The 26,666-nt window shown below is 33.3% G+C and overlaps 2 protein-coding genes across 9 annotated transcripts in view; both read right to left on the bottom strand.

The window, feature by feature from the left end:
* LOC126817855 (RNA helicase aquarius) overlaps positions 1-7,454 on the bottom strand; it is a 28,088-nt gene extending 20,634 nt beyond the window's left edge. For all 3 annotated transcript variants that reach the window (XM_050545023.2, XM_050545024.2, XM_050545021.2), the window contains exons 1-11: positions 7,271-7,454; positions 4,722-4,888; positions 4,346-4,405; positions 4,175-4,215; positions 3,647-3,682; positions 3,043-3,088; positions 2,398-2,472; positions 2,110-2,244; positions 1,743-1,811; positions 1,167-1,344; positions 259-437 (exon numbers count right to left, since the gene is read on the bottom strand). In XM_050545023.2, the coding sequence (XP_050400980.1) occupies positions 259-437; positions 1,167-1,344; positions 1,743-1,811; positions 2,110-2,244; positions 2,398-2,472; positions 3,043-3,088; positions 3,647-3,682; positions 4,175-4,215; positions 4,346-4,405; positions 4,722-4,814 (912 nt within the window). In that variant the 5' untranslated portion in view covers positions 4,815-4,888; positions 7,271-7,454. The remainder of the gene's footprint in view (positions 1-258; positions 438-1,166; positions 1,345-1,742; positions 1,812-2,109; positions 2,245-2,397; positions 2,473-3,042; positions 3,089-3,646; positions 3,683-4,174; positions 4,216-4,345; positions 4,406-4,721; positions 4,889-7,270) is intronic.
* A 1,428-nt stretch (positions 7,455-8,882) lies between these two features.
* On the bottom strand, positions 8,883-21,406 carry LOC126818109 (kynurenine/alpha-aminoadipate aminotransferase, mitochondrial). 6 transcript variants are annotated; one of them, XM_050545317.2, is made up of 12 exons: positions 20,278-21,406; positions 18,089-18,187; positions 17,170-17,269; positions 16,833-16,901; positions 16,052-16,184; positions 14,814-14,888; positions 13,428-13,703; positions 13,084-13,166; positions 12,068-12,164; positions 11,136-11,262; positions 10,717-10,925; positions 8,883-9,806 (listed from the first exon to the last, which is right to left on the bottom strand). In XM_050545317.2, the coding sequence occupies exons 2-12, from the start codon at positions 18,153-18,155 to the stop codon at positions 9,765-9,767; spliced, it is 1,278 nt and encodes a 425-aa protein (XP_050401274.1). In that variant the 5' UTR covers positions 18,156-18,187; positions 20,278-21,406; the 3' UTR covers positions 8,883-9,764. The 6 variants fall into 6 exon arrangements, with proteins under 6 accessions (XP_050401274.1, XP_050401273.1, XP_050401272.1 ...); XM_050545316.2 differs by lacking the exon at positions 20,278-21,406 and adding an exon at positions 20,018-20,180; XM_050545315.2 differs by lacking the exon at positions 20,278-21,406 and adding an exon at positions 19,116-19,206.
* Positions 21,407-26,666: the final 5,260 nt, after the last annotated feature.

Genomic DNA, 26,666 nt, shown 5'->3' with positions numbered 1-26,666 from the left:
CTACCATATAAAAGATATGTATTTTCGAGCAGAAACCATCTCCCTCGAGTCAACAGAATTTTTTTGTTTTCAAAGTAAGACATGACAAATGACTGTTTTTAAATATCCATTTGTCTTACAATTAAAGTGACTTTGTCATTCCTAAAATGCACCTGCACTAATATCTGTTTTATTTCCCATAACTACTTGCAAGTAAAGTAAGACCAATACTACCAAGTAATCTATTTATAAAATTTTAAGAAATAAATCTAGAAATACCTCAGTAAATAACTTTCCTTCATCTCTTTTTGTTAGACTTGACAGTTTACTTATTTCTACGACATGATGGTCATCCATTAACACATTGAAAAATCTTCGTGTAGGTAGCTGTGCTTCAATATCAATCATTAACTCCATAAATCTTTCACAATAATTGACTTTATCTTGGTTTAGTTTGCCTGTTTAACAAAACAAGGAGGGATACTTTATATCAGTGTTGTTTTCAATAAAATAACTTACAATCAATTTTATGAACACAATTTGATAATAAAACAATTGATAAAGTCCCATGGGTGTAAATGAATTCATGAAATAAGTAAAATGAATTCATGAAATAAGTAAAGCGCAAATGAATTCACGGAATAAGTAAAGATTAAACATACATTATAGAAGAGCTAAATCTGCCTATTGCAGGTCTTTCTTTAGGCCTGAAATGTCAACTAAATTATTAATTAGACCTTAATTAACTCATCCAGACTATAATCAACTCTCGATGGCATCACTAGCCTGCGATGTTTATTGGATTAGGTTCCGATTTCCTGTTCGACTTCCATTCATAACTTAATCATGAAATGGATAATCGAGACTATATTTTTTATTGTACGGACTTTAGTAATGATGATCACAAAAATCTTGGTTCATAGTGGATCAATTTGACTGAAATTTTCAGCAAATTGTCTTTATATTATCTGGTTTCTAACTATTACAGTGAGAACTGTCAGCTCTTTATCTAATCTCCTATAATGTATCTTTAAACATATGTCTGTCCCAATTGACCGAGTTTAAGAAGAGTGAACAATCACTGGACCCCATTTCTCTCTTAAATCTGGTATATTACTGTATATTTCATTGATTAAATACCTTTATGAGAAAAAGTCATCGGTTTCACTGCATTATATAAAACATACCTTTCTCTGGAATCTGTTTCAAAATATCAAAATATTTATGAATCGTTCTGGATAAAAACTGGCGATCTTTTTGCACTATTTGTAATTTATCTTTTTCCATTTTGGCATCACTCTTTTTAATTATGTTGAACACTTTCTTATATTTTGTGTTGGTTTTGAAAAGTTCTTCACGCCGTCCCTTTAAAATAAAATGAAAAGTTTGTAACAGTATCAGTTATACCAGAAACTGATATGGTAATTTTTATTTCTATGGAAACACGTGTAATATGAGGCAGAGAATTTACACAAGCAGCAACCGTTCCGGATGATTTTGTTTCGTGCACAATCATCTGTACCCTACCATGGTTTTCTGTTTCACCCGAATAACTAGACTTGCTGTCTCAGCCCCACAGCACAGGCATTACTGTATGAAATGGGGTTTATTGTTCGACCGGGTTAATGAAAACGGGCATACGCCATGCAGTGTACTATGAGGAATATGGAATATGAGAGGACACCCCAGCATTTGAAGCAGATTCCATCCTGACAATTTATCATTCGATTGCTATCCAGATATTTTCTTGACATTATACTTACAGGTAATATATTCTCCCAGATAGGTAAAGAAACTAATTTCTGAATCTGGTCTCTTATCAAATCAACTTCCTGTGAACAAATAAGAAAATATTTTGTGAACAAACAAAAATATTTTGTAAAAATAACTAATCACAACAATACCGCACAGCAAATTACTAATTTTGCTTTAGTTATTCTATATAACGGGTTTGAGTGAATGGTTTATCACTCGAACAATATCTAGAAACAATTTGACTGGATGTTAGCTACTCTGTTATTATTACACACAAAATTATGTCAGTTTTGATTTATAATATAATTTATATGTATTTTAACTACAGGCATTATTCTAAAGGAAAATAAAATAAAAGAAGTGAAATATACTTACCAAACTATTAAAACAATGTACTATAAAAACTAGTAGATTTGTTTGTTCTTTAAGTGATGGACCAGACTTGGCTAAACTTAGATCTAAAACTTTATGGATGAATGCAGGAAAATGAAGGGGTTTATTTGTAAATGCCTAAAAAATATTTTTAGAAACTTTTATTCATAAAATAATCAAATAAGAATAATACTTCTACAAAATATATCCTTGATACACTGTAAACTCTTGGATTGGCAATCATGAATAATTGCAATTAATAAGTATATCATGAAATTTATATGAACTTACCTCCCAAGCTGGTACATGTTCTCTCACTTTTTCATTAACAATTACAGCTATAGACATTATATGAGCCAATGTTGACTGAAATATAAATATAGAAAGCACTTTGACTGGGAATTCTGTATTATTCTCCAGCACCGAACAAAGGAGGAATATTGAAATGGCTTCTGTCCGTCCATCTTTCCTTCCATATCTCGTAAACCGTTCAAGATAGAAACTTTATGCACACTAACCTACTATAGTAGTTGTGTTTTTTGCTAATCTGGAATTTCTGGAATATAATAATTTTTGTGTTCCATGGAAACAAATTTAACTTAGTTTTTGGTATACAATTTTATTCCACAGCACATCTCATAAACAAACATCAACCTAATATATAGTAGTTGTGCCTTTTGCTAATTAGAAATTTACACATAAATTTACACTAACATTAAAACTAGGATGTACATTACTAGTATTTTGTTGGTGTTTGCCCATAACAGATATGGTCTATCCTTGTATCTTCCAAAACATTTCCAAAGGTGCAAAATGTTAATGACTTGAGTGTTCTGGTTTTTTAAACAAAAACAAATCAAAGTTCTGTGTTCTAATGGTAGTATTAAAACAATGCTTCTAGTTAAATCTAGTTATATATTTATAGTAATTTAATACCTTATTTGGATCATAATTTTTCCACAAATAATTCTCCAGAAAACGGCTAAAAGAAACACAAATAATATAATTAAATCAAATTCATTCTGTTATAAATGTTTTGAAAGGCATTTAATTTTATCCATTTTTATGTATTTCTAAACTACTTTTTTCCAAAATGCAATATATCCATTTCAGATTTATGGTAAAATTTTGCAGTGTTCTTTGAGATAATCACAGGTAAATTGTGAAGCTATATATCTATTTTTATAAAATAATATTTACAGTGTAATTTATACTTTTTGATAGAAATTCTGAGCCATTTATCTATGTTAGTGGTGAGGAATTAGAAAATGATTTTCAAAAAAGAAAAGGTCTGAATGATTCTTACTGTGCTCTAGAGATTTTATTCAAAATTTGTTAAAAGGAAACTTTTTAAATTATTTGTACTAGACACAGCAAGCCAAAGGGGTATGCGTAAAATACCTGGGATTTAAGAATGTGTAGGTCTGGTGCTCAATTTAATAAAAGGGATGATAAGTTGCAATTTGTATGTACATTCTGTTTTTAATTCATACTAAATAGAACACATTCTGACAGGTATGCACAAAAATAATATACTTACCTAAATTCCAACATCATTATTCTTTTAGAAGAAAAACTAAAAGCAAATAAAAACAATATCATTAAGAATCAATTATTCTAAGCAATAATCATCAAAATCCATAGAAATAATCCTGATCATTCCAGTAATTTTAAAAATATCAATTAATACAATGCTGTACAACATTGGTTAATCTTAAGATAATTTCTGTATGTTTAAGCAGTTTTGTTAAGAGAAGTAACAAAAGTCGGAACAATCTTATTAGGTCAGTTGATATCTAGGCCTTTGTTAGCTACAGGGACAAGCATGCAGTGATTGCTAATGTTTATATAATTAATTGTGTTTATTTTTCAGTCATGTAATCAGATGTCGGTAAATAAGTTTTTTTCAGATTTAATCTTAGTCACTGTTGATGAATGTTTCAGTTACCATAGATTATTTTCTCTTATTTTTTCATTATCGACAAATCTGTGATTTACATTTTGCTTTACAGAGTAATTTAAGTGTTAACTATAAAGAATATGAAATTTCCAATTGGTTTATACTTACTTGGTTTTAATTATTTCTTCCTTATATATCTCTTCAATAATCTGTACAACAAAAATCATAAAGATATACTGTAAGGGAATTCTAAAAGATAATTACCATGGAATAATATAAAAAACATTACTTGTTATAGATTCTGGCATACATTTATACATGTACATGCATAGTACTTACCCCAGGGTTAAAAGCGGCACCATTTTTTATTGCTTCTGTTGACCAGAACTCTTGTGCTAACTGAAATAATTTTACACAAAATCAGTGAAAAAGAGATAGATTTTATCCTGCCATTGCAATGAATACAAGTCCATGGAGCCTGCCACACAGCCATAACAGGTTTTGGTCCTCTTGACAGAAGACCCAGGCGGAAGTAAATAATTCACTATTGTTGATGGAAACCTTAGAATATGGGGTAAAGCCTAACTGAGTTGAAGAGAGATCAAAAATACACTCTTTGACTGACACTTGATCAGAAATGGAACCCTTGTCACAAAGGTAAAATGCAGGACCTCCATGGTACAAAAGCATCATTTGGATTTCAAAATCTACCTACCTGTGTTATTTTATCTGACTGGATCTGTTCTACAGTTAAGGCACCTCGTTTCTTTTCAGTCAATTGTTGCTGTCCTCTTTCATTTTTAATCATTCTGACAATGAACTGTGTCTATCTTAGAAGGATGTACATGTATTTGTCCTTTACGGAATAATTGTATTCCACTCCTAAAACATATAAAAGCCAATATTAGCACCTTTTAACACATGTTTAAATTAGTCATTGAGTACCAGTATGCAAAATCCGAAACTGATCAGCTACTCCTTCGCTGAAATACATGGTACAGAATGTTTTAAGATACATTTTAAACAGTAATTCTATATCAATTATAACATCAGAAAACTCATTTATGGATTTGTCCAAAACAGGCAAAGAGGGAATATTCTTAAATAATAAATAAACTAAGTTGTCTGAACCATTGTAAATTTTAAACGGATTTCTTCGATTATGAACAAACTACTTGACTTTGGTTATTATAAACTTAGCTGTGTGTTTGAAATCACCTCCGGTTAAATAAAATCCATTGTACAACTGAATATCCCAGCGAATAAAAAAGTTCTCTCTTGTAAAATTGAATTCATCACAAACTTGGGACATCGAAAAAAACAAAAATGGAAGCTAATTACGTCATTTATCGGGACAGATCATTTTGTATAAGGGGGTCTCAGCAAGGCTTGTCTATCGTAACAGTGTTTGGCACTTTTACGACAATTCAAATTTTGTGTTTGTGAATAAGCTATTGCTCTCGGACCCAGTAATGAGTTTGGGCGTTTACAACCATAAATACGCCCGTAGTACATTATTTTGTTTCCATCTTGTATCAATTATTTGGTTAGAGTGTTGGGGGGTGGGGATTATTTCTTTTGAACACAGGTGCAGAAGAAAAAGAACGACATTCCTTTAATATTTCCTGTAAATTAACCATGGCAATCTGCTGTAGCCAGGGTAAATCCGTAAATGCTGATGTATTTTATGCGAGGCCAATGAATCAATGAATAGGTATATAACGTTTTTTAATATTTTTTTTTATATAAATACCAAAAATTATTATCAACAACAAATCATACCACACATCAGTTTAATTATCGGCAGATAGTTCCATGTCTTTCTATTTCTCTTCGTATTTCCGTTGTGCAAAAACTGTTCAGAATTTTGCATCTCAGTAAAACAATTAATTTCCGAAAATCCTGGCTTCGTTTTGAAATTCACAGGGCAATGTATCCATACGATTGTACTAGCCTATATTAATCACAAGTACAACTCCATTTTGAAATCCACAGAGAATGGAATTTTCTGATGTTATTTCGTAGATTGCGATCATGCCTCAGCCAATCAACGCTTTGAATTCTATTGTATGCTACACAGATGCAGTGAAAATGGCTAAATTTAGCGCGAAACTTGCCCAAGTTTTTCCCACAGTCTGGATAATTAACACACAAGACCCAATAATACACGCAATCTGCGATACCTCTTTTGACAAGTGATTTTTTGTTTTAAATACATTTTTATAAAGACGATAAACGATATGGAAATTATTGAGAAGCGGTGGCCTTTTTTCATAGTTTTTGTGGTAATCATAAAACTTTGAAAATGAACTAATAACCACAGAGCATTGGGATTAGATGCCGCCTTATGAAATATTATCAATTAAAATTATGAAATAAAGTGTATTTATTTATAAATGTTAGCCACAGAGTTGCATATAATTGACAGGGATGTATTGTAGGGCCTAATATAATTTATTAAAATATATATAACATACAGGATGGGGTGATGATGATGTGAAAAGCAATATTTACGAGTATTCATGTAATTGGGGATATATTCATTGTGAATAAAAATTTAGTAAGACTGACAATCAATTGTTTCCAAATTAATTTTATTGTCTTCAGATGCCATTTTTGTTGCCCAAACTCAAACGATCGGAAAGGTCGCACGTTGTTGTGATTGCAACACACGTGACTGTCAAAATTTGTCAAACATTGCCCAGTTCAACATATTAAGATGGTTTGGTTCATCACGTGACATGTACAATGTTGTGATGAACTTTTACTTAGTCAAAAATACAAGCTAAATCATTGACTTTCAAGACAGAACTTTTTTTTTCGTTGGGATATTCAATTGTGCAATGGATTTTATTCAACCGGAGGTGATTTCAAACACATAGGCAAGTTTTTAATAACAATTATTCAGTAATTTGTTCACAATCGACGAAATCCGTTTATAATTTACCACGGTTCATGAACTGTTCATGTCTGCAGACAATATTCTATGTTGACAGAATTTTACTTTGCAAGGAAGAACAGTTTTTTGTTTTTTTTGGTCGTTTTTTTAAAAAAAAAAAATCAAATCTAGATTATAAAATAACATAAATAAAAACTGGCTGCATAAATAAAGGTGCTGATTATAATTGGAATGTCTTGTTTTCCTCTAAACTTATTTGAAGGCATTTTCAATAGAGAATTCTATTTTAAATTTTGTAAATATTATCATGGTGCTTATAATAATTATTATATTTAGGGCCTAGGCCTTATTCACAAAATGTTTACCTTCACAATTAATATTGCAGATTCCTGTTTCTATAAAAGGGGGGCTATTTTATATTTACACAAGTATACATGTAAGTTTAGTTGTAACCTTTTCTGCTTCCGTTTATGTGAATTTTGATCATTTTACGATTTGAAACGATTTCTTGTTTACAACAAGCACATGTTCCGGAAACAACTTTCGTACCTTTTCTTTACGAGAGTTAAAATTACAAGTGTCCACGTGTTAGTACTAAATGATAAGGCCAGCTCAATTTTTCGTCATAGGTCACGGGATGTAAATAGGGGAAGTGCTAAGCCCAACCCTAACCCTAACCCTGGACCTAGCCCCAATGCTTACTCTAACCCTAACCTATAATCTTGCCAACAATCACGTGCCCAAACCTTATTTACATCTTAGCGACCTTGACGAAAATTAAGCTGACCTTAACAAATAGATTTAGCCTTTATCGTAGTTTATGGGGTATTAGTCTCGGTCACCCAAAACCTCCTCGTCTTCAACGAAGAATAAATTTCTGGACAATCAATGGTGACAATAGAGTAAGGGGAGCAACTCCATTTTATGATGTCTTGCTGGAAGCAGACAACCATTAACTTGACATGCCTCCAATTCTCCGAAGAAACTTACTGTTTTAGACGGATGAGTACTAAGTTGATGGAAGTAAATGATCTATGCCCTGCTGTCACAAAGATTTAATTACCGGTATGCTAATTCATCCTGATTTAAAATTAATTTAAAACAATTTTTGAATTAATCCAAGTTACTAGATATTCAGGTTACATTACAATTTACATCCATCCATAGTAATTCGATTATTTGGGGCCAAGACCCCAAGTAATGGATTAAATGTCAATACATGTAAAAGTATATTTTGAGGTGACAAATTTATAAAATATGTACTAAATACCTAGATATTGTGTCAAACATTCCAGACCATTTCATTCAAATTTTGACTGGACTGCTTTGATTGTCAGATTTACTTGGATCAGCTATTACATGTAATTTCTTACCGATGGCTCAGTTGGCTCGCTAACCTTGATGTCTGGTGTTGGCCCAGAAAGTTCATCAGAAGGGGCCTGGTATTGGAAAGAGAGAGAGAGAAATGGGGTTTAACGTCTAGTCGACACAAACTAGGTCATTTCGGGACTAACATATGATTTAATTTTATTTCAATAATTCGCTTGCGTGTAGGGGTCTTTAGCAGTGAGAGGAAACTGGACGACCCGGAGAAAACCCACAAAATTGGACAGGCAACCCTACTCCTTCACGTCCTTGTCACATACAACCGGGGAATCGAAACCACGCCAGTGCTAACCATTCAGCCATCCAACCCCCCATGGTATTGAACAATGTATAGTCTTTTGGATGGGATAGAAAACCGAGGTCCTGTGTACACATAGGCATGCATGTAAAAGAACCCTCAGGAGTAGGACCTCGATGGGCATAATTTCCCTTATTTATAGCATACTGTATGGCATATGCCCGTCTTCACTGGCTCAGTCCAAGCAGAACAGTAGGATGTTAAATCCCATTTGATTTGTAATTTTTTGTTGCTTAGTCCTTCACAAAAACAATTCATAATACTGTTACACTTATGTTTACATTTATTCCTAGTTTCAAATATAAAGGCTGATAACAGCTATAATTATTCCTGTACATCCTGGTGAAGTCATAGTCTTAAAACAGACACTTTTTTAATGAAAAAAATAACAAGCTCATTTTAAAAAAAATTTAATAATTTATTTTGGAAATCATAAAAGACTTTCAAAATATTTCTAAAATTTAGACTAATTTATTTAAAAAATAATTATTTCAGAAATCAACTATGTCTAAAAATCAAAATCTTTCAAAACACTAGTAAATACATTAAGCTCAATCATACATCCAAACATAAAATTAAATATGACTAGTATATTGTAATTGTGTGCCTAGGCAGCCTAGGAAAAAAATCTTCATGACAATTCATGATCATGATCAGAAATCTCATGTTCATGAAGAAGATTTTTGCTACTTGGATTTATGATGTGGATGTATGTATATAACAAAATAGCACTATATTTAAAAAAAAAATGTAGCTTCCTGTGATTGAAAACAAAAAATGAAAATTTCAACAATAGTGATTGCCATTTGATTGATCAAATTACAAAAATAGATAAATTAAATACTTTATTCTTATGATATAATACCTGCATGATTTTAAATAACAGTACCAAACCACACATAACATTTTTGTTTCTTCAAATAACAAATCAACTTGCATCAGATCACCCTTTGATTTCACATATTTGATCCTAATAAATCTGGATGATTTATTTAATTGTACATGTATCTCAAATTATCATTTCTTTATAACTATAGATACAATTCAGTTCAAATACATAGGGCAGATGATATCAGAAGTCATTGTCTGTTAATTATACAGATGAAATTCAACATTTATCAGTTAACATTGTATTCTGTCACCTTATGGTTCCATTATAAGATTATTAGATATTTTCATTTAGCTTCTCTTAACACAGATGCCAGTCTTTCAAAAGCCTGCAATAATAGATTAAAACAGCTGAGATCAATTATTTCAAATTCTCATATATACATATATTTATTTATTATTCATTAATTTATTTATTTTTCGAATAGGAATATCAATATTGGACAATATCATGACAATAGAGATGATAATATAAAGTTACATGATAAAATGATGAGAAAGTTTTGATGAGAGAAAGAGTAATCTTGTGGATAAACCCATAAAAACCCGCTTAAAATAAAACTAGCTATATTTCCAATGGGGTCCTTGGAGGAGGAGGAACAGGTCATATTATCATAGAGGGGCAGATTCATTTAAGAAAGATGAAGGGTGAAATATGACAATAAGTAGTGAAGTGTGTGTGCACCATAAGGGATGTGAAGTACAAAAAGGTATGAAAGGCATTGGAGTATCAGTAAAATACATACATAAACAAAATAAGAAGTTTGTATTTGTTTCCCTAACAAGTGTTTATGAACATTTTTCTAAAAGTTACAATGTTCTCTTAATTTAAGTTGGTTTCGAAGTTCATTCCAGGCCTGAATACTTGAATAGTAGAAAGTTGAATATCAGATAACATTTTTACATTTTGGTACAACATAATTATAAATGCTTGATCTAGTACTATGTAGATGAGCATCCCTGACTAAGTGAAAATTGGCTTTCAAGTATACCAGAGACCCATTACGAAACATTTTGTGAACATGCTTCAATTTCAGTTGTTTAACTCTATTTTCAAGATTTAAACTATACAACTTACTGGCTAAAGTAAAAGGCATAAACCTCATATTAAGCAAGTTCTCGAAACTAAGTTTCTACCAATTCTTCGTCAAAATTTTAACTGTTAAGGAAAATTTCATGTACATGGAGATGGACACAACCTTTGCAAGTACCAAAATGTAAAGTAAAATTGTTACATACCATGTCCATTTCTTCTGGTGAACTTTCAGAATATGAAGCTCGAACATATGGACAAGGTTCTTCGCTATTTAACATAAAGGCATTTCCAGGAACAAACAAGACTTCTTTTTCCCTAGCTTTTTCTGTAATAAGTTTATAACTATCCGGAATTCCTATTAACTTCATCCATAAAAACATACCGCATTCCGGTACATACCATTCAGCTAATCCTGTAATTAAACAAACATATATATGTACCTATTCAATATTTCTGACCAAAGAAATAGGTCTGGAAGATAACATGAAGCTCACCTACATGTAGCTACTAACACTACTATTTGAACTAGGGTTTGCGATTGCCATTTCACCACCGACATTTTGAATAACGATTGGGGAACATGAAAAGCCTTCTTCCTAAATTTGATTTTTACTATAATTACCTTTAAGATGTTTTTCAGCAGATGTTAAACAATGATCTCGTTGTTGTTGATAAAAACTAGCCACATTTTTAACATGTTCTTTAAAACCATTTAAACCCATTCTCTCTAGTATAGTATACAGCAGAACCTACAAAAAAATAATAATTGTATTATTTTAGAAGTATCTATCTGGCTGCATATGGATGTTTCAGACAAAAAATGCTGTCACACTTAAACAATTGGGGGTTGGATGGCCGAATGGTTAGCATGTGCGCGCTGTATAATTAGGTCTGTCATTCAACTGGCGTGGTTTCGAGTCCTTGGTTGTACGTGACAAGGAGTAGGGTCGCCTGTCCAACCTCGTGGGTTTTCTCCGGGTCCTCTGGTTTCCTCCCACTGCTAAAGACCCCTAGGCGCAAGCGAATTATTGAAATAAAATTAAACCATATGTTAGTCCTGAAATGACCTAGTTTGAGTTGAGTGGACGTCAAACCCCATTTCTCTCTCTCTCTCTGTAACAATTTCCATAAAGTTTTAATATGAATTAGATCAAATAAAACCTAGAGATATTTTGGCACACTGATCAGCAGTGAATTCTCGCTAGGCCGCTACAATCACTGATAAGGATGACATCGATGTGACTTAATGAGTCCCAAATATTAACTTTTTTCTTCCGTCAAATTAAATTCTAAAACATTTTTTTCATATATTAGAAAAACAAATAAAGACGTTTGAATTATTTGTAGGTAAAAATCATTTCCTATTTAGTGTAAATGGGTATTAAAATAAGTAAAATTCACCATTTAGGGCGAATCAGTAACATCTTATGTAAACAATGCACGCGCTATTGAGCCAGTGATTGATGCCCGTGATGTGATGTCATGTGTCGAAACAGTCATCTGTTACAGAGATATTAGAAGATCTCTGTGAAACAGATTGATATTTTGGCCTACCTGTGACATGCCACTAGTCTGTACAACAGAAGCTTGCATATGAAGAGCTATTCTATTAATTATAGCTTTAGGTCCAGTCACTATACCAACCCTCATACTGAAATAAATACCTTACATGTTATTACTTATGTCGGTCGCATTTAGAATCTTCTATATAAATACAATATGAGTGTGTATGTTGATATATACGACTTTAATTATGTATTCTTTGGCCAGGCTTCTCATCTGTTGCCTAAATACTAAACGATGAACAGAATAATATGGAATTGTTAAACCCCATTTCATTTATTCATTCATTTCTGGGTGTGGAGTTAAATTTTGAGGCTAATTGTAGCAAATCTAGAATATTACACTGGGAAATCAACAACCTGTAGCTAATTGCAAACTTTTAAGTGAGCAACATAAAAAAACATTATACCACTTCTATTTTAACAACTATTAAGATACCAAACATACCAATATCAATTTGTCTAGCTGATAAACAATTCAGTAAAATATACTACTTCACTGTTCATGTGCAATTTGAACAGTTTATTTATGTCAAAATCGACCTATTTGTATATAAATAAAGCAATGGTGTAACAAAAGATCACAAAAAGGTGGTGGCCTCTTCTAAAGGAACTCTTTTTAAATATGAAGCAGAGGAAAAGCTCACCTAAGCAGGTTATGGGGAACAATTCTTGGAAAGCAATTTCCTGTTGTTTTTTTTTTTTTTAGATTTTAGGGTGTCAGTATGTTTATCAATATAACTGCAATAACATATTCTAATTACATGTAATGAATTATTGATCACCTAACAATTATTTGATACCTCAGTACATTAATGGCAGTTTTATATTTTTGACATGATACAATTTTAAAAATTTAAAAATACTAACAACATAAAGGGAATACAAAACTTGCTGGAATATCATAACGCTAATATGTTCCTGGAAGCCCGGAATTAGTGTTCTCACATTCCCCCAATAATTTTACTTTGTCATTTGTTACGAGATACAAAACCATACAATATTTACCCTGAAGATAAAAGTTTAGAGAAAGAATCAAATCTCAGCACTCTACCATCAACATCCATCGACAAAAAACTAGGTATATACGGCTAAAACATTGAAATAAAAAAAACATTAAGAAATACAAGTAAGATCATTAAAAATAACTAAACTTAAGAATTCAGAAAATGGGGTTAATGCATGTAGAAGAAAGCTGGGGACTTAAAATGAGTTTGTCCATCTGTCAATCACAATATTAGGGCTTCTAATTGTTAAGGCTAAGCTGAGATAAGTAATTTCATTGGTAGACTTTGGGCCACAATCACCCTGTTTCTAATTGAGGTAGAATGTTGGCTAGTCTATATTGTTACCTGTCTATTTTGCAAGTAGAAATAAGGATCATCTTCCATAATTAATAAATCATACTCATGAGCTATTTGATAGATCTCCTGCCTCCGTTCCAGAGTTAATCCATGGCCTGTGGGATTACCCCCATTAGGTATACAGTATAAAATCTTAGGTATATCGCTTTTTGGATCTTTTGTATCTTCTGGTGACCATTTAGAAAGAATTTTTCGTAAGTGACTGGGTATAATACCATGTTTGTCTGTTTGAACACTGAGTAAATTGGATCGCATGGGCTTCACCTAGTATATAAAGAGAAATAATTGTTAAAAACTGGACAGCTTGTGTATACATATAACAACATTGAAATTTTCTAGATTGTGCAAATACTGAGTTTGTAAAATTCTTAGTTATATGAAAACAGATGTCATTTCATTTTTATATGCCCACCATCTGTTTAAGTTTGAGCAAATTTTGTGACATAGTTTTACAATTCCTTTATAATATAATCAGAAGTGTCTTGATGAAAGTCTCCATCTCATAAACATTTAATTAAACACAGAATGTTTATAGACACACAAATACTGACATAATTTCACAGTCTTAACATAGTAATGATCAGAAAAAATAACTATGTGCCTAACAATTAAATATCAATGGAAAAATTCACCCTGGAAGAGAAAAATATTTAAAAGGTCAACGAAACATGCAATCATCCATAACCTTAATACAGATCAGAAAAAAAAATAAAAGAAAGGATTTAACAAATATGTACATTTAGCTTGATACTTACAGGCATAATCATACATCTGTAGATATAGCTGTTATCATATTAACATAATCATCAAATGGAAAAGAATAATGTATGACAGACATCTAAACTTGAACAAAGGGGATAAACTCTGGAAGTTGTAATCAAAAATTTTTGAAAATCAATGAGGTTATTCCTTACAATGGGATAGACAACCAATATAAATTAAAATGATGCAGGAAAATCCAGTGGGGTAGAACTCTGGCTGTTATTACAGCAAATCACTGAAAATTAATAGGGTCTTCCTTTCAATATAGGATAGATAACCAAAATTTAATAATTGCAGTCTATATAGTGGTATTAAGGGGTATGCTTGTTTGTCAGTCAGGAAGCAACAAAACTGCAATAGAGCGACACAATTTTGGGATTGAGAGAATTCACGGAACCTTAAACCGAGTATTCCCAAGATTTCATGAAAAGGGGGCATAACTTTACCTACAATGTAATTTCAAAAAGATTAGATTCTAAAAAAAGATGTGAATGACAGACTGAGAATCAGACATTTCACTATTCAATGTTCAACAAAACCAGAAATGCAGTTGTTATTTCTGGTTTGGATTGTGGTTGGTTGATACTGCAGCATTTTAATTTAAATACTTACGATAGCTAAGGTACCAGAATATGTCGGTGTTTCTATTAAAATATTGTCTTTTTCTGTTATAAATGCTTCAAATGCCTAAAAAATATTTAAGAAAACTATCAAAATCACAACTATTTTCCTTGATCTGATTATATAAACATACATACCCTGGCCTGTTTTATTAAATTTATACGGACTGTCTTGTGTATACAGAACTGATTTGAAAATTCTACCACTTACTTTTAAATTTAAAAAAATCTAGCTTTAAATGTCAAAAAAATCTAGCTTTATCTAAACTTTTAGTTTAGAACTGATAAAAGTTCTTTTTAAACCTTAAACTCCTAATCTTTTAACATAATATTGTCAAATAATATTTTAAGTCATCCGAGAAATTCATAAATGCTGTGGCATTGTAAATCTTTATCTAATTAGAAAACACAATATTCTTTATACAGTATAATATCATTGGCCAGTTCACAAGATTATAGGATATAATCAGGGGCAATACCTCTATAGGTAATTACCAGAAATTGTCACAATTTTTATTCAGCTCAATAATTATAAGCAAGTGAGCAAGGGCCTTTACTCTATAAAAGTAATTGAAATCCAATTCTTGTTTTCGCTGAATGAAATAATGTATATAACTTGCTTACAGAAAATAACTTTTGTTGATAGAAACAACGGCTATAACTTAGAAGTAATTAATGGAAATTGTTGAAATAAAATTCCATAGGCTTCTTCGTCTCACCAATGTCAACAATGTATAAAAACAGCTAAAAACTGTAGGTATATTAATGACTTACATCATAGAAGTATGTATGATTTATACCAATGATTCATGTTATGAGAGAGAGAGAGAGAGAGAGAGAGTTCAACACAAACAAGGTCATTTCGGGACTAACATATGGTTCAATTTTATTTCAATAATTTGCTTGCGCCTAGGGGTCTTTAGCAGTGGGAGGAAATTGGAGGACCCGGAGAAAACCCATGAGGTTGGACAGGCGACCCTACCCCTTGTCAAGTACAATCGTGGAATCGAAACCATGCCAGTTAACTCAATGACAGACCTTATGATACAGCGCGCACACACTAACTATTCGGCCATCCCCCACCCCCCCGTTTCACTTTATGTTGTAAATTCATGTTACGTTGTAAATTGTAACATGCCTCTGAGCACTTTGGTGAAAGGAGTGAACTTTAAATATATGCCATGATAATAATTATGATTAACACATCTATATCATAACAACTATTTTTACCTTAGATAATCCATCTTGACTACCTGGAATTATCAACATATCTAGCTGTTTATCAACATCGCTACTATTCAATGTTGGAGGATTGTGGACATCTTTTTGTAGAATTTTTACCCAGTCTAACATTTCATTAAGTCTATGTGAAAAAATAACCTAATGACAGTACCACTATATGACATTGTTATTACGTCAATATCATTGAGTTACCTCATATCCTAAATCATATCATCATCTAATTGTTATTACGTCAATATCATTGAGTTACCTCATATCCTAAATCATATCATCATCTAATTAGAACTTAATCTGATTAAAATACAAATCTGATTTTGTTTCATTTGAGGGAATTATGTGGAAGGTAATGTCAGGGGTCATATATGAATTTTGGCTGAATGATGAAACCTATCTATCTGTATATAACTCCATAATTCAGTCCACAACATGCCTAACAGATAATTTCACTTGCTAATGAATTCGTCCCTACATCATACAGAACACAGTTTATTTAAAAAAGCTTCCAGATCCCTCAGTTGTGAAGACAAATAAAATGAAATTTCAACTGTAAACAATGAAAAATAAGATCTATGTTTTAATCAGATTGATTGATGAAACAGAATTTGAAAGAGCACGAAAAATTCCTACTAAAGTTTTGGGATGGGAATTTCTTAAAAACTCATTAAGTTTAAACAGTAGAATTTTGCTAAGGCACTGACAGTAGAAAGAAAGCTCTCTTTTTACATATTTCTATATATAGATGATGATAGAAAAAATATGAAAATTTTACCCTGGTGTAGCAGAATACTGTAAGCCTTTCTGTACAAGACTGGGTTCAATATCTACTGTTGTACCATCCCTTAAAAAAATATCAAATATAACAGCTATAAATATAATAATTTAAAGTATCAGGCCTTTCCAGCTTTGAAATTGTCTTCACATTAAAAATAGATTGATTCTGACTAATGGTAAGAATACAGAAATTAGTTCCTTTAGTAGTAGTAAGTTAATAGAAACTTTTAACGAATATGTTGTCAATAAGGAATCCCAATATTCTTACAACATAATTCTCACTGTACTTCAGCATCAGAGTGGTTCTGAGCAAAATATGTTGAATCATGGCGTACCTGAGCGATATTGAAACACCTTTTATAGGGAAGAGATTGGGATTTGGTCGACCTCCTGCCATACTGATCATTGTTGGTGGAGCCTGTTGCATAATACCAGCTGAAATAATAACAAAAACGGTTAAACTTCTCAATTAAGGAAAATGAATTTTTGTTGGTTTGATTTTAGGAAATTTCTAGATTTTATACCACTGCTATATTAATTTAAAACTAGAACATATCTTGAAATGAAATGGTAGTTTAAAATGAAAATGAAAATGAGATGTGTTTTTATGGCGCATCAGCTCCAACCGGGCTATATTGCACCAAAAATATGGTGAAATTATTCGAGACAAAATAAAAGAGATATATTTATATCCATAAATAAAAACAAATATCACAGATAATATATAAAATTAAAAATGAATATCAAATACTTTATGAATATAAACAATTAAAATGAAAGAAAACGGGTTACATGTATACAATTAAAACTTATAATAAAATTTTGTCTCTTTTAATAAATTTAGGATCTTACAATACAGCTCTGGTTGAGCAAATAAATGGTGTAATGTCTGACAATGGTAATATTTTGATCTAATATTTCCAAGATACTTGACTCAATCAAAGTGTGCTTCACTGCCAAAGGCACTTGACAGTGTTCACATTCAGGTCACAGGCACTTGAAGGGATTAAAATAAAATTTCTTACTACTGTTTGACTATATAACAGTAGGCTATTAACGTAATGTATAGTCAAACAGTAGTAAGAATTTTTTTTTTTAATCTCTTCAAGTGCCTGTGTTTCAGGTTGAGACTCGCTTTGATATGAAAAAATGTATTAAACAAGTATAACCAATGAAATGGTTGTAGAACCCTAATTTCAAATTTATAGTGTAGCCAAATGCTTCTGTAGGGTTTGGTCATGCACAACTACTTACTTAACACTCTGATTGGTGATGGTTGACGAGATAGACTTGTTAAATTTAAATATCGACAGTAATTCATGTTGATTATAACAAAATAAAGTTACACCACCTCTGTAATAAAAATACAGATGTATTTAAATAATGATTTATATCGTTTCAGTATTATACCATAATTGACTGACCGCTGGGTTGAACACATTTAAATTGAAAAAATTAAAGACATAATGTGATCGACTTTGGTATCATGCCTGTATCACTGCATGCATGCCTGCAGTCAACTGTAGGCCTATGTACAGCACAAATTGTTACAGGGTTGTATGCGGATAATAATTGCAGATCAGTTTGTGTACAATCTGCCCACAAATCAGGGATGTAGGCTACTATGAGGAGGAGCCTGCTAGTATATGGTAGGTTCGAGGGCCCCTAAACAAGTTAATGCTCTTGCATAGTTTGAAAGTCTTGAATTTACATTGTTTTTGATGAATTGGAAAGCAAAGCAGTTTCTAAAACTAAAATGCACCTTTTACAGTCAGTTTTCAAGAATTTTCTCGTACCAGAGGGAGGAGAGAATTATCCCCCAACAGTGGTCCACAAGGCATAGCTATCTGGCCTCCTGCCCCACATTTTTTTCAACAAAATATAGGAGAAACAAATACATGCTGTGTGAGCATCGGAGCTGTACAGGTAGTTCGCCCCCAAACCCACCCCCATTGGTTCTATATTATAACTTTCAACTTCAACTTTTTTATTTGCATATTACGTCCATTAAGAACATTATACAAAACATACGCATACATCAATATCAGGTAAGACAAATATAAAAGCTGTTTTGTATATATATAGGGTACCGTATATGCCCGTCTTCATGACATTAGCTCTGAACGTACGTCTCATTACGCAGACCTACGTTCAAAGCTGAACTACACTAGCCCAGTCGGAGCAGATTCATTCGTTTTATATGTGCATAAGAAGTTTTTGACCACATCACGAAATATCAATTCAAAACATCCAAGTGCACAACGCTGAAGACAAAACTTACTAAAAACAAAATATCAGATGATGTGCTTGTTTTGGCTTATACGACCCTGACCCCTTAAGACACACCTTTTTTGCAATTTGATAAGTATGGTGTTACGATGTAGCCACGAAAAGGAAGGAGCACAACAGATTGTGCGAAAATGTTGACTAAATTGTAGCGGCCGAGAGAATAGGTTTTTTTTATAGTGTTTTCTGTAGTAAATTCTACAGTGATATTTTTGTCTTTAATAAAGTTTTGTGAACAGACTGCTAACTTCTATGAAGTTGTTATACATAGTACGGTACCCGGTACATGGAATTTATGAATTTAAAATTCGGGCAATGAACAAACAGTCTTTTCTTGGAGTAACTTTTATCAGTCCGTTAGCTAACTAATAATGAAATTGACTTTCCAGCAACAGAAATTTAACGGATCGTTAACAAACGACACGTTTGCAAGATAACGATCTTAGAGTTTAACGAATCGTTAAAATAACTTAGTTTTGAGCAACCGGCCCGATGACGTTTAGTTTGTAGAATGGTTAGGCCTATTGAAATTTAATGCACTTAATACATGTAGTTCACATTCCGCCGTTCTAAATCCCCACAGCATTCAGTATAAATATTATTAATCAATTTCAGGTAAATAGAGAATCTCCTACAAGTCTTTTTTGATATCAAAAACTATCAACACAAGTTTTGTTTTTTTTTACTTTATCGACGACTGTTGATATTTTTTTTATATCAAAAAAGACGAGTAGTAAGAGGTTTTATTTATCACCCAACCCTTTATTAATGGCACAAATAAATAATATAATTCTTTAGCATAGATTGTATTTCAAGTAGAAAATGTTACTGGGTGATAAAGTGGTCTATGTCATATAGGATGTTGTTATTAGTATTAAACTTTTATAATGACATTACCTTAATTTAGTTAGGTTCCTTTAAGGTAATTAGAAGGGTGTCTCTGATTGGTCAGCATTAACCAAGTATTGTTGTGTATAATATTGTCTTGTTATATTTTCATATTTTATCATTGCTTGATAATGACTAGAGAAGCCTAGTCGAAACGTCGCTCAGTAATAAGCAGTAATTGTATTCCATAGAATTGTGACATGTATATTCCAGTTCAATGCGATTGAAACAATTTATCAGACATCCTGAAATCATATGTAAGAATTTACCTCACTGGAATGGTCACAGCAAGTCCTACCATGATTGAAATTTTCCTGTTTTTGTCATGACTATCGTATATCAGTTAGACCCTGTCAAACTATAAGTGTACATGCTTAGAAAATTGATAAAAAGAATTTGGAAAAAAAATATCAAATAAATATAAACTCAAAATAAAACAAGGTCTCAGTATTTATTTGAACAACTTTTTACCGGGAAAATGTTTCACATAAACGGACCTCCCAGTGACGTTTTGAACACTGAAGAGATGTACGATATCTTTTCGTCTTCCAAGATTTCCGATGCGATAACGTTCCACATTCCGCTTTAATTCTATTTCAAGCAATTCAGATGTTTTAAAACTTCGATCTCCGCTAGTGCTAGTGGAAGGAGAGAGCACTGATCGTTGAGTTTTCGATTTTTCTCCATCCGTTAAATAATGTTCATTTGCGGAATATCTACTGGAACCCGAATGCGATCCACGCAAAACTGGACTTTGTCCGTTAACATTAGGAAGAAAATTTATACGACCACTTGGATAGAAATCACCGTAGAGATATATGCCCGCTCCGTCATCGTACTGATCTAGAAATTGTGCCACTCTTTGCGATTGCTGAAAATCAAAATGTCGTTTACGTAAAGTTGAAATTCGACTTTCGGCTATCGACGATGTCTGTCGAAAATAATCTAAATCTCGTTTCACCTCTGTGTATTTATCTAAATATTCTCGACGTTTTATTCGAATTTTTCGAATATCAGAAGCCAAGGCTTTTTTTGTTTTTTCTATCAATCTGGCCTGCCTTTCGAAACGTCGCTGTAGTTCTTCGTGTTGTTTATACACAATAGAACTGTATCTAGATTGTCTCATGGCTTCATACCGCGCTTCTTGTTTAGCGTTGAAGTCAAGTTGGTTCTCCTTCTGACGACCTCCATCTTTGAACCGGTTCATCTCCGCACTATTCATATACTCCTAAAATAATGTCTTCAGACTTTCCACTAAACAACAACAAGACAAATATATGTATTTAAAAAAGAAGAGACCCCTGACATATTCCATCACCATTTTAGGCTACAAAAATAACATGACGTTTAACAAATTTAGAACACAAAACAAAAACATTCACCAACGAAAATTCATTCAAATGGTGTACAGATCCTATATTGCCGTCTTTATTTTGAATGTAGCGAATAAAGTAACACGATATTTGCATTTCTAATTTGTGTCATTGAAGGGACAATTTACACAAAAGATACTAATTCTACGTTTAGCATTGTGGGGGGGGGGGGGCAGAATGGTTAGCGCGTACTCGTTGTAGGTCTGTCATTGAGTCAACTGGCGTGGTTTCAATTCCCCCGTTGTAAGTGACAAGGAGTAGGGTCGCCTGTCCAACCTCGTGGGTTATCTCCGGGTACTACGCGAAAGCGAGTTATTGAAATAAAATTGAACTACATGTATATGTTAGTTTGTGTCAAGTGGGCGTTAAACACCCCCTCTCTCTCTCTCTCCCTCTCTCCCTCTCTCTCTCTCACACACACACACACACACACCCCACACACACAGAAAAGAACTCCCAAATACAAATAATAATAAAACACACAGTAATGTCTCCTTAAAAGTTTTTCATGAATTGCCCAACAAGTATTTATTTGCCACAATGGACTAGAAATCTATTATTCAGAACCATTCACTTGCATTATGTTACACTGCTTAGCCATTAATAAAATGCATTTTATATTCCAAGTTAACAAAAATTGTCGTAAGCTATTGATTTAATACTTAGAATTATTGATCCGAAACTGCTATATCAAATAATAACATGATTATATAGTTTAGATGTTAGGCAATATTTACATCTATTTTGTTTATCCCTATATTCACCATATATTCACTTCGAGACCAACCTATGGTACAATTTTATTTAAATAAGTCGCTTGCGCTTAGGGGACTTTAGCAGTGGGAGGAAACCTGAGGACCTGGAGAAAACCCACGAGGTTGGACAGGCAACCCTGCTCCTTGTACAACCGGGGAATCGATGCTGAAATTAACAACAACGTCGAACGTGATATGGTTGGCAAATACGCTAAACACCATAATATGTTCTCTTTTTTTTTCTTTTGAAGACAAGTGAAGGATTTGGAGAATTTTATTTGATCTCTCTTTATACATTTAGGCGAATATTTAGGAGATAAACACTTCCTGTTTCGCATTAAGAGGGGTGTTATTGTCCAATAGACATGTCCTGAGATCATTAGGACCCAAGACATACGAAACAGGAAGTGTTTATCGACATTGTAACATGCTATTTTAGCATTTTCAAAGAAATTACTAAAACATAGGGGTGTTATTGTCCAATCGACAGTGTCTAATAATTATTGACCAATCAAAACGCGAGATTCACCCTTAAGCATGTTACAATAATATTTATATACTGTTGATCTGTATTCTATTACTACTCTAACAAAAATATCACTTTATAATGATAAACTTTTTCATGAAATGGTTCAAAGATATAAATTTAGAAACCCCATATTGTAGGAATGAAACAGCCTTTAAAGGAGACCAGGATAATCTGTTCATGTGGATAGCGATAAAGTTTCTATTTCTAATGCCTTCATTATACCGATCTATCAAACAAATGATAACATACATAATAAAGTTTTCTCAAACCAAATTTAAAAGGATTTACTAAGACCACATTTATGGGATTTGGATCTTTGATTTCCCGTCCTTTACAGGCTGTGTAAGTTACAGTCAAGCCAGTAACTAAGGGGGGGGGGGAGGCTGCAAACCCCCACCCCACCCCCAGCGAAGAACTTAGTCTGTCGCAAAATAAATGCAGTCGTTCGCAAAATAAGTGCAGTCGATCTCAAAATAAGTGCTCACTGAATTAATGATGTAAACAAACAATGCCAAGATAGAAGGACAAATTCCAAATATTATGCATTTGCGTGAATCCGTGCACCTAAAATAACCTTGTCAACTTATGTTTGGAAAAATGTTTTTTATTTTAGCCTTATTCTGTTGTGAGTTGGTTGGTCTATGCCCCCCCCCCCCCCCATGGAGAAAATTAGTCGATCTTACGGAGCCCCTTAAGTAGTGCACGATTCCACTCTTATATAGTTTTTTCGGGCATGATTCCACTCTTATATAATTATTTCGTTTAATTATTTCGTTTAAACGAATTAATTATTTCGTTATAACGAATTGATTAATTTTGTCGTGCATGATTCCACTCTTATATAATTATAACGAATTAATTATTTCGTTTATACGAATTAATTATTTCGTTTAAACGAATTAATTATTTCGTTATAACGAATTTATTATTTCGTTATAACGAATTAGTATTTCGTTATAACGAATTAGTGTTTCGTTATAACGAATTAGTATTTCGTTATAACGAATTAGTATTTCGTTATAACGAATTAGTATTTCGTTATAACGAATTAGTATTTCGTTATAACGAATTAGTATTTCGTTTAAACGAAATAATTATATAAAAGTGGAATCATGCACGAAAAAAATATATAAGAGTGGAATCGTGCACTGAAGGGGCTCCGTAAATATAAATTTTGTGTGCATCCGTGCTCCTAAATTGCAACGGCTAGTATGGAATAACCCAGTCAACTTGTCAGAAATTGAGAGAGCTTGTTACGAAGATTTTCATAATTCAAATTATATTATTGATTGTCATACGACTAACATTAGTCCAACAGTTGGTAAGAAGCTATCGGAAACATAGTTTGTTTCAGAAATACGTAAAAATTCTTTAAATTATGAAATGTTAAGGCGATCTATTGTACTTAAGAATTTTTACTTGTTGCATATTTAATCCCAGTAGAAATTAAAACGTATTTTACTCATGTTGTAAGTATTTTCTGACCTTCAGAATTCTGCAAAACCTTTCCCCAGACCCCAAAGTCCAATAAGCGCCCCCGTTAGACAAAGTCCCCAAAAATTAAAAGCTCAGTTACGTAATCTAATTTTTTTTCGCGCCTACTACGGCGCTCAATTTTGTTATGTCATCATTCTTCAACTCCTCTGTCTGCTTTCCGGGGAGATAACGATCTGCGAGCAACTATATATAGGCAATACGATCTATGTTCTACCGGGACGCTCAGTTTTACAGCCAGTATTTTGTTGACATCCATTGTGGGGCATGATTTTGGACGGCCTCCCACCCCACCCCCTATGCCCATCTTCTGGATCAGCTAATGGCCCCTAGAAAACTATCACCTGTGGTGCTAGGGCCCTGACTGCATCACTCGTATTAGGGACATGTGCATCAGTCGGTCGCATTTTGCTAACCCCCCCCCCCCAAAAAAAAACAAACAAAAAAACAAAACAAAAAAAACAAGAAAAACAAAACAAAACCAAAATCTTTATGTACGCCCCTGCTGGTCGGAACTATTTATTACTTTTAAATTGAAACTTGGTAGGTATAATGAAAACATCAATGCCTTCAAAATGGCATATTGGAAATTTTGTGACGTCTTTCGAAAACTTCCTGATATTTTCCTAGGCCTTCCAATTTTCTCGAACATGAATATATCTCCACTGTATGAAATGACATATGACCGTATCGGCCCCGGATATTATCTTTCATTTTCAGATAGATTTTCAAAGATATATATGTTAACTTGAAGTATAACTTCCGATTCTATTAAGAGTTAAAAATGACCGTTTAGATACTTGATGTGACATGACATGACGTGACATGACGGGATATTACTCCATGACGTGGTGACGTAGTTTGGTATGTCAGCTATCAATAGAGGTTACACTCACAGTTCTATTATAGTCCTTCGGATGAGTCGAAAAACCGAGGTCCCGTGTATATATTGGAATGCACGTAAAAGATCCCCTGGCATTTGGAATTCGATATAAGAGTAGGCGATAGTGCCGCTGCCCGGGCAAAATTTCCCTCATAGCACACTGTATGGCGTATGCCCGTCTTCATTAGACCAGTATAGGAGCAGAACAGTAGGACGTTAAACCCCATTTCATTTCATTTCATTTCACAGTTCTATTCGTAATTAACCATACTAAATTTAATAGGGCTATAGGTCTATAATATTGAAAATGCATCCGTTTAGCTGTGATACATGGCTTTGGAACTCTCGCTGGCGTCATTATGACTCAATAATCTATGCGATAGGCGATGTTTGTCTTCGTTTATTTATCATGCTAATATATTTATCCGATCATTTATCCCCATTCAATGGTGTAGTGGTATTCATACCCTATATAATTACCTCACTCTTATTTTGATCATAAAAACCGTTATACACGAACATATAGACCGGGAGCCCAGGGGGTCAACCTAGCTGAAAGGTGTACCAATTTTCTCCTATATGGTATCAATGTATGTATATCTGGTATCATCAGAATGTAAGTCTGCCGGGTTTCTGGTGGTGGGTGGGGTATTCCACGCCCTAAATGCCATGATCCCCAACTAGGCTAGATTAGCTGAAAAGTGTTCCACACGAAAATCTTACTGCAGTCTACCGTACATCTTCAGGTATTACAAAAACACTCTGACAGACATTTCTAGTGGTGGGGTACCCCTGACAGAGCTATGTAATTGCCAGACATTTGTAGTGGTGGAGTATCCCTGACAAGAGTTATCTAATATCTAGACCAAAGCTAGGCTAGATTAGCTGAAATCTGTACCACCTAAAACAGCTTTGGAGTTGTTCAGTACCACCACAGGAGTCATGAATGACCACTGCCAGACAGTTTGTGCGGTGGGTTACCCCTAACAGACACGCCCCAAAATGCCACGCCCCCAACTAGGCTAGCTTCGCAGGCACTGTTCCCGTGTTATAAAAAATTAGATTTTTAGCCAGGATGCTTAGGATACTAATACCTAGCACGTATGGAAGAGGCGATAAACTGCGATTGCAAGAAATTGATTTTTGGGCAAAAAACTTTTTTTGATTCTAAAAATGCGTTTTTCAAAAATAAAATTGTTCGTACAAACGCAGTTTATCGCCTCTTCCATATGTGCTAGGTATTAGTATTCTACGCATCCTGGCACAATTTTTAATTTTTTGGACCACAGGAACAGTGCCGACTAATCTATCCTAGTTGGGGGTCGTGTTAGTTTGGGGCGTGGCATTTTGGGCGTGGAATACCCCACCCACCACCAGAAACCCGGCAGACTTACATTCTGATGATACCAGATATACATACATTGATACAATATATAGGAGAAAATTGGTACACTTTTCAGCTAGGTTAACCCCCTGGGCTCCGGCTCTAATAGCAGTTAAAGCCCATGGTTTCTTGTGAGATTACCTTACATCGAATGTATGTAGACGCAGCGCTTTCGCATCTATGCTCATGTGTAAATTGTGCTTGATAAAGGCTTCGATATTTTTGTACGTGAATTGGCGA

The sequence above is a fragment of the Patella vulgata genome, chromosome 4 (assembly GCF_932274485.2).
Source record: "Patella vulgata chromosome 4, xgPatVulg1.2, whole genome shotgun sequence".
Classification (NCBI taxonomy): Eukaryota; Metazoa; Mollusca; class Gastropoda; family Patellidae; genus Patella; species Patella vulgata.
This window is presented reverse-complemented; position numbering and strand designations above follow the sequence as displayed.

Bases quoted from the DNA above. Each gene is read 5' to 3' on its own strand.
- LOC126818109 (XM_050545317.2), bottom strand. From the start codon at position 18,155: ATGAATTACTGTCGATATTTAAATTTAACAAGTCTATCTCGTCAACCA. The intron at 16,185-16,832 runs GTAAAATTTTCA...TTTTTCACATAG, and splicing joins CAGTATTCTGCTACACCAGG to ACTTAATGAAATGTTAGACT. The intron at 14,889-16,051 runs GTAAAAATAGTT...AATATTTTTTAG, and splicing joins GTCAAGATGGATTATCTAAG to GCATTTGAAGCATTTATAAC.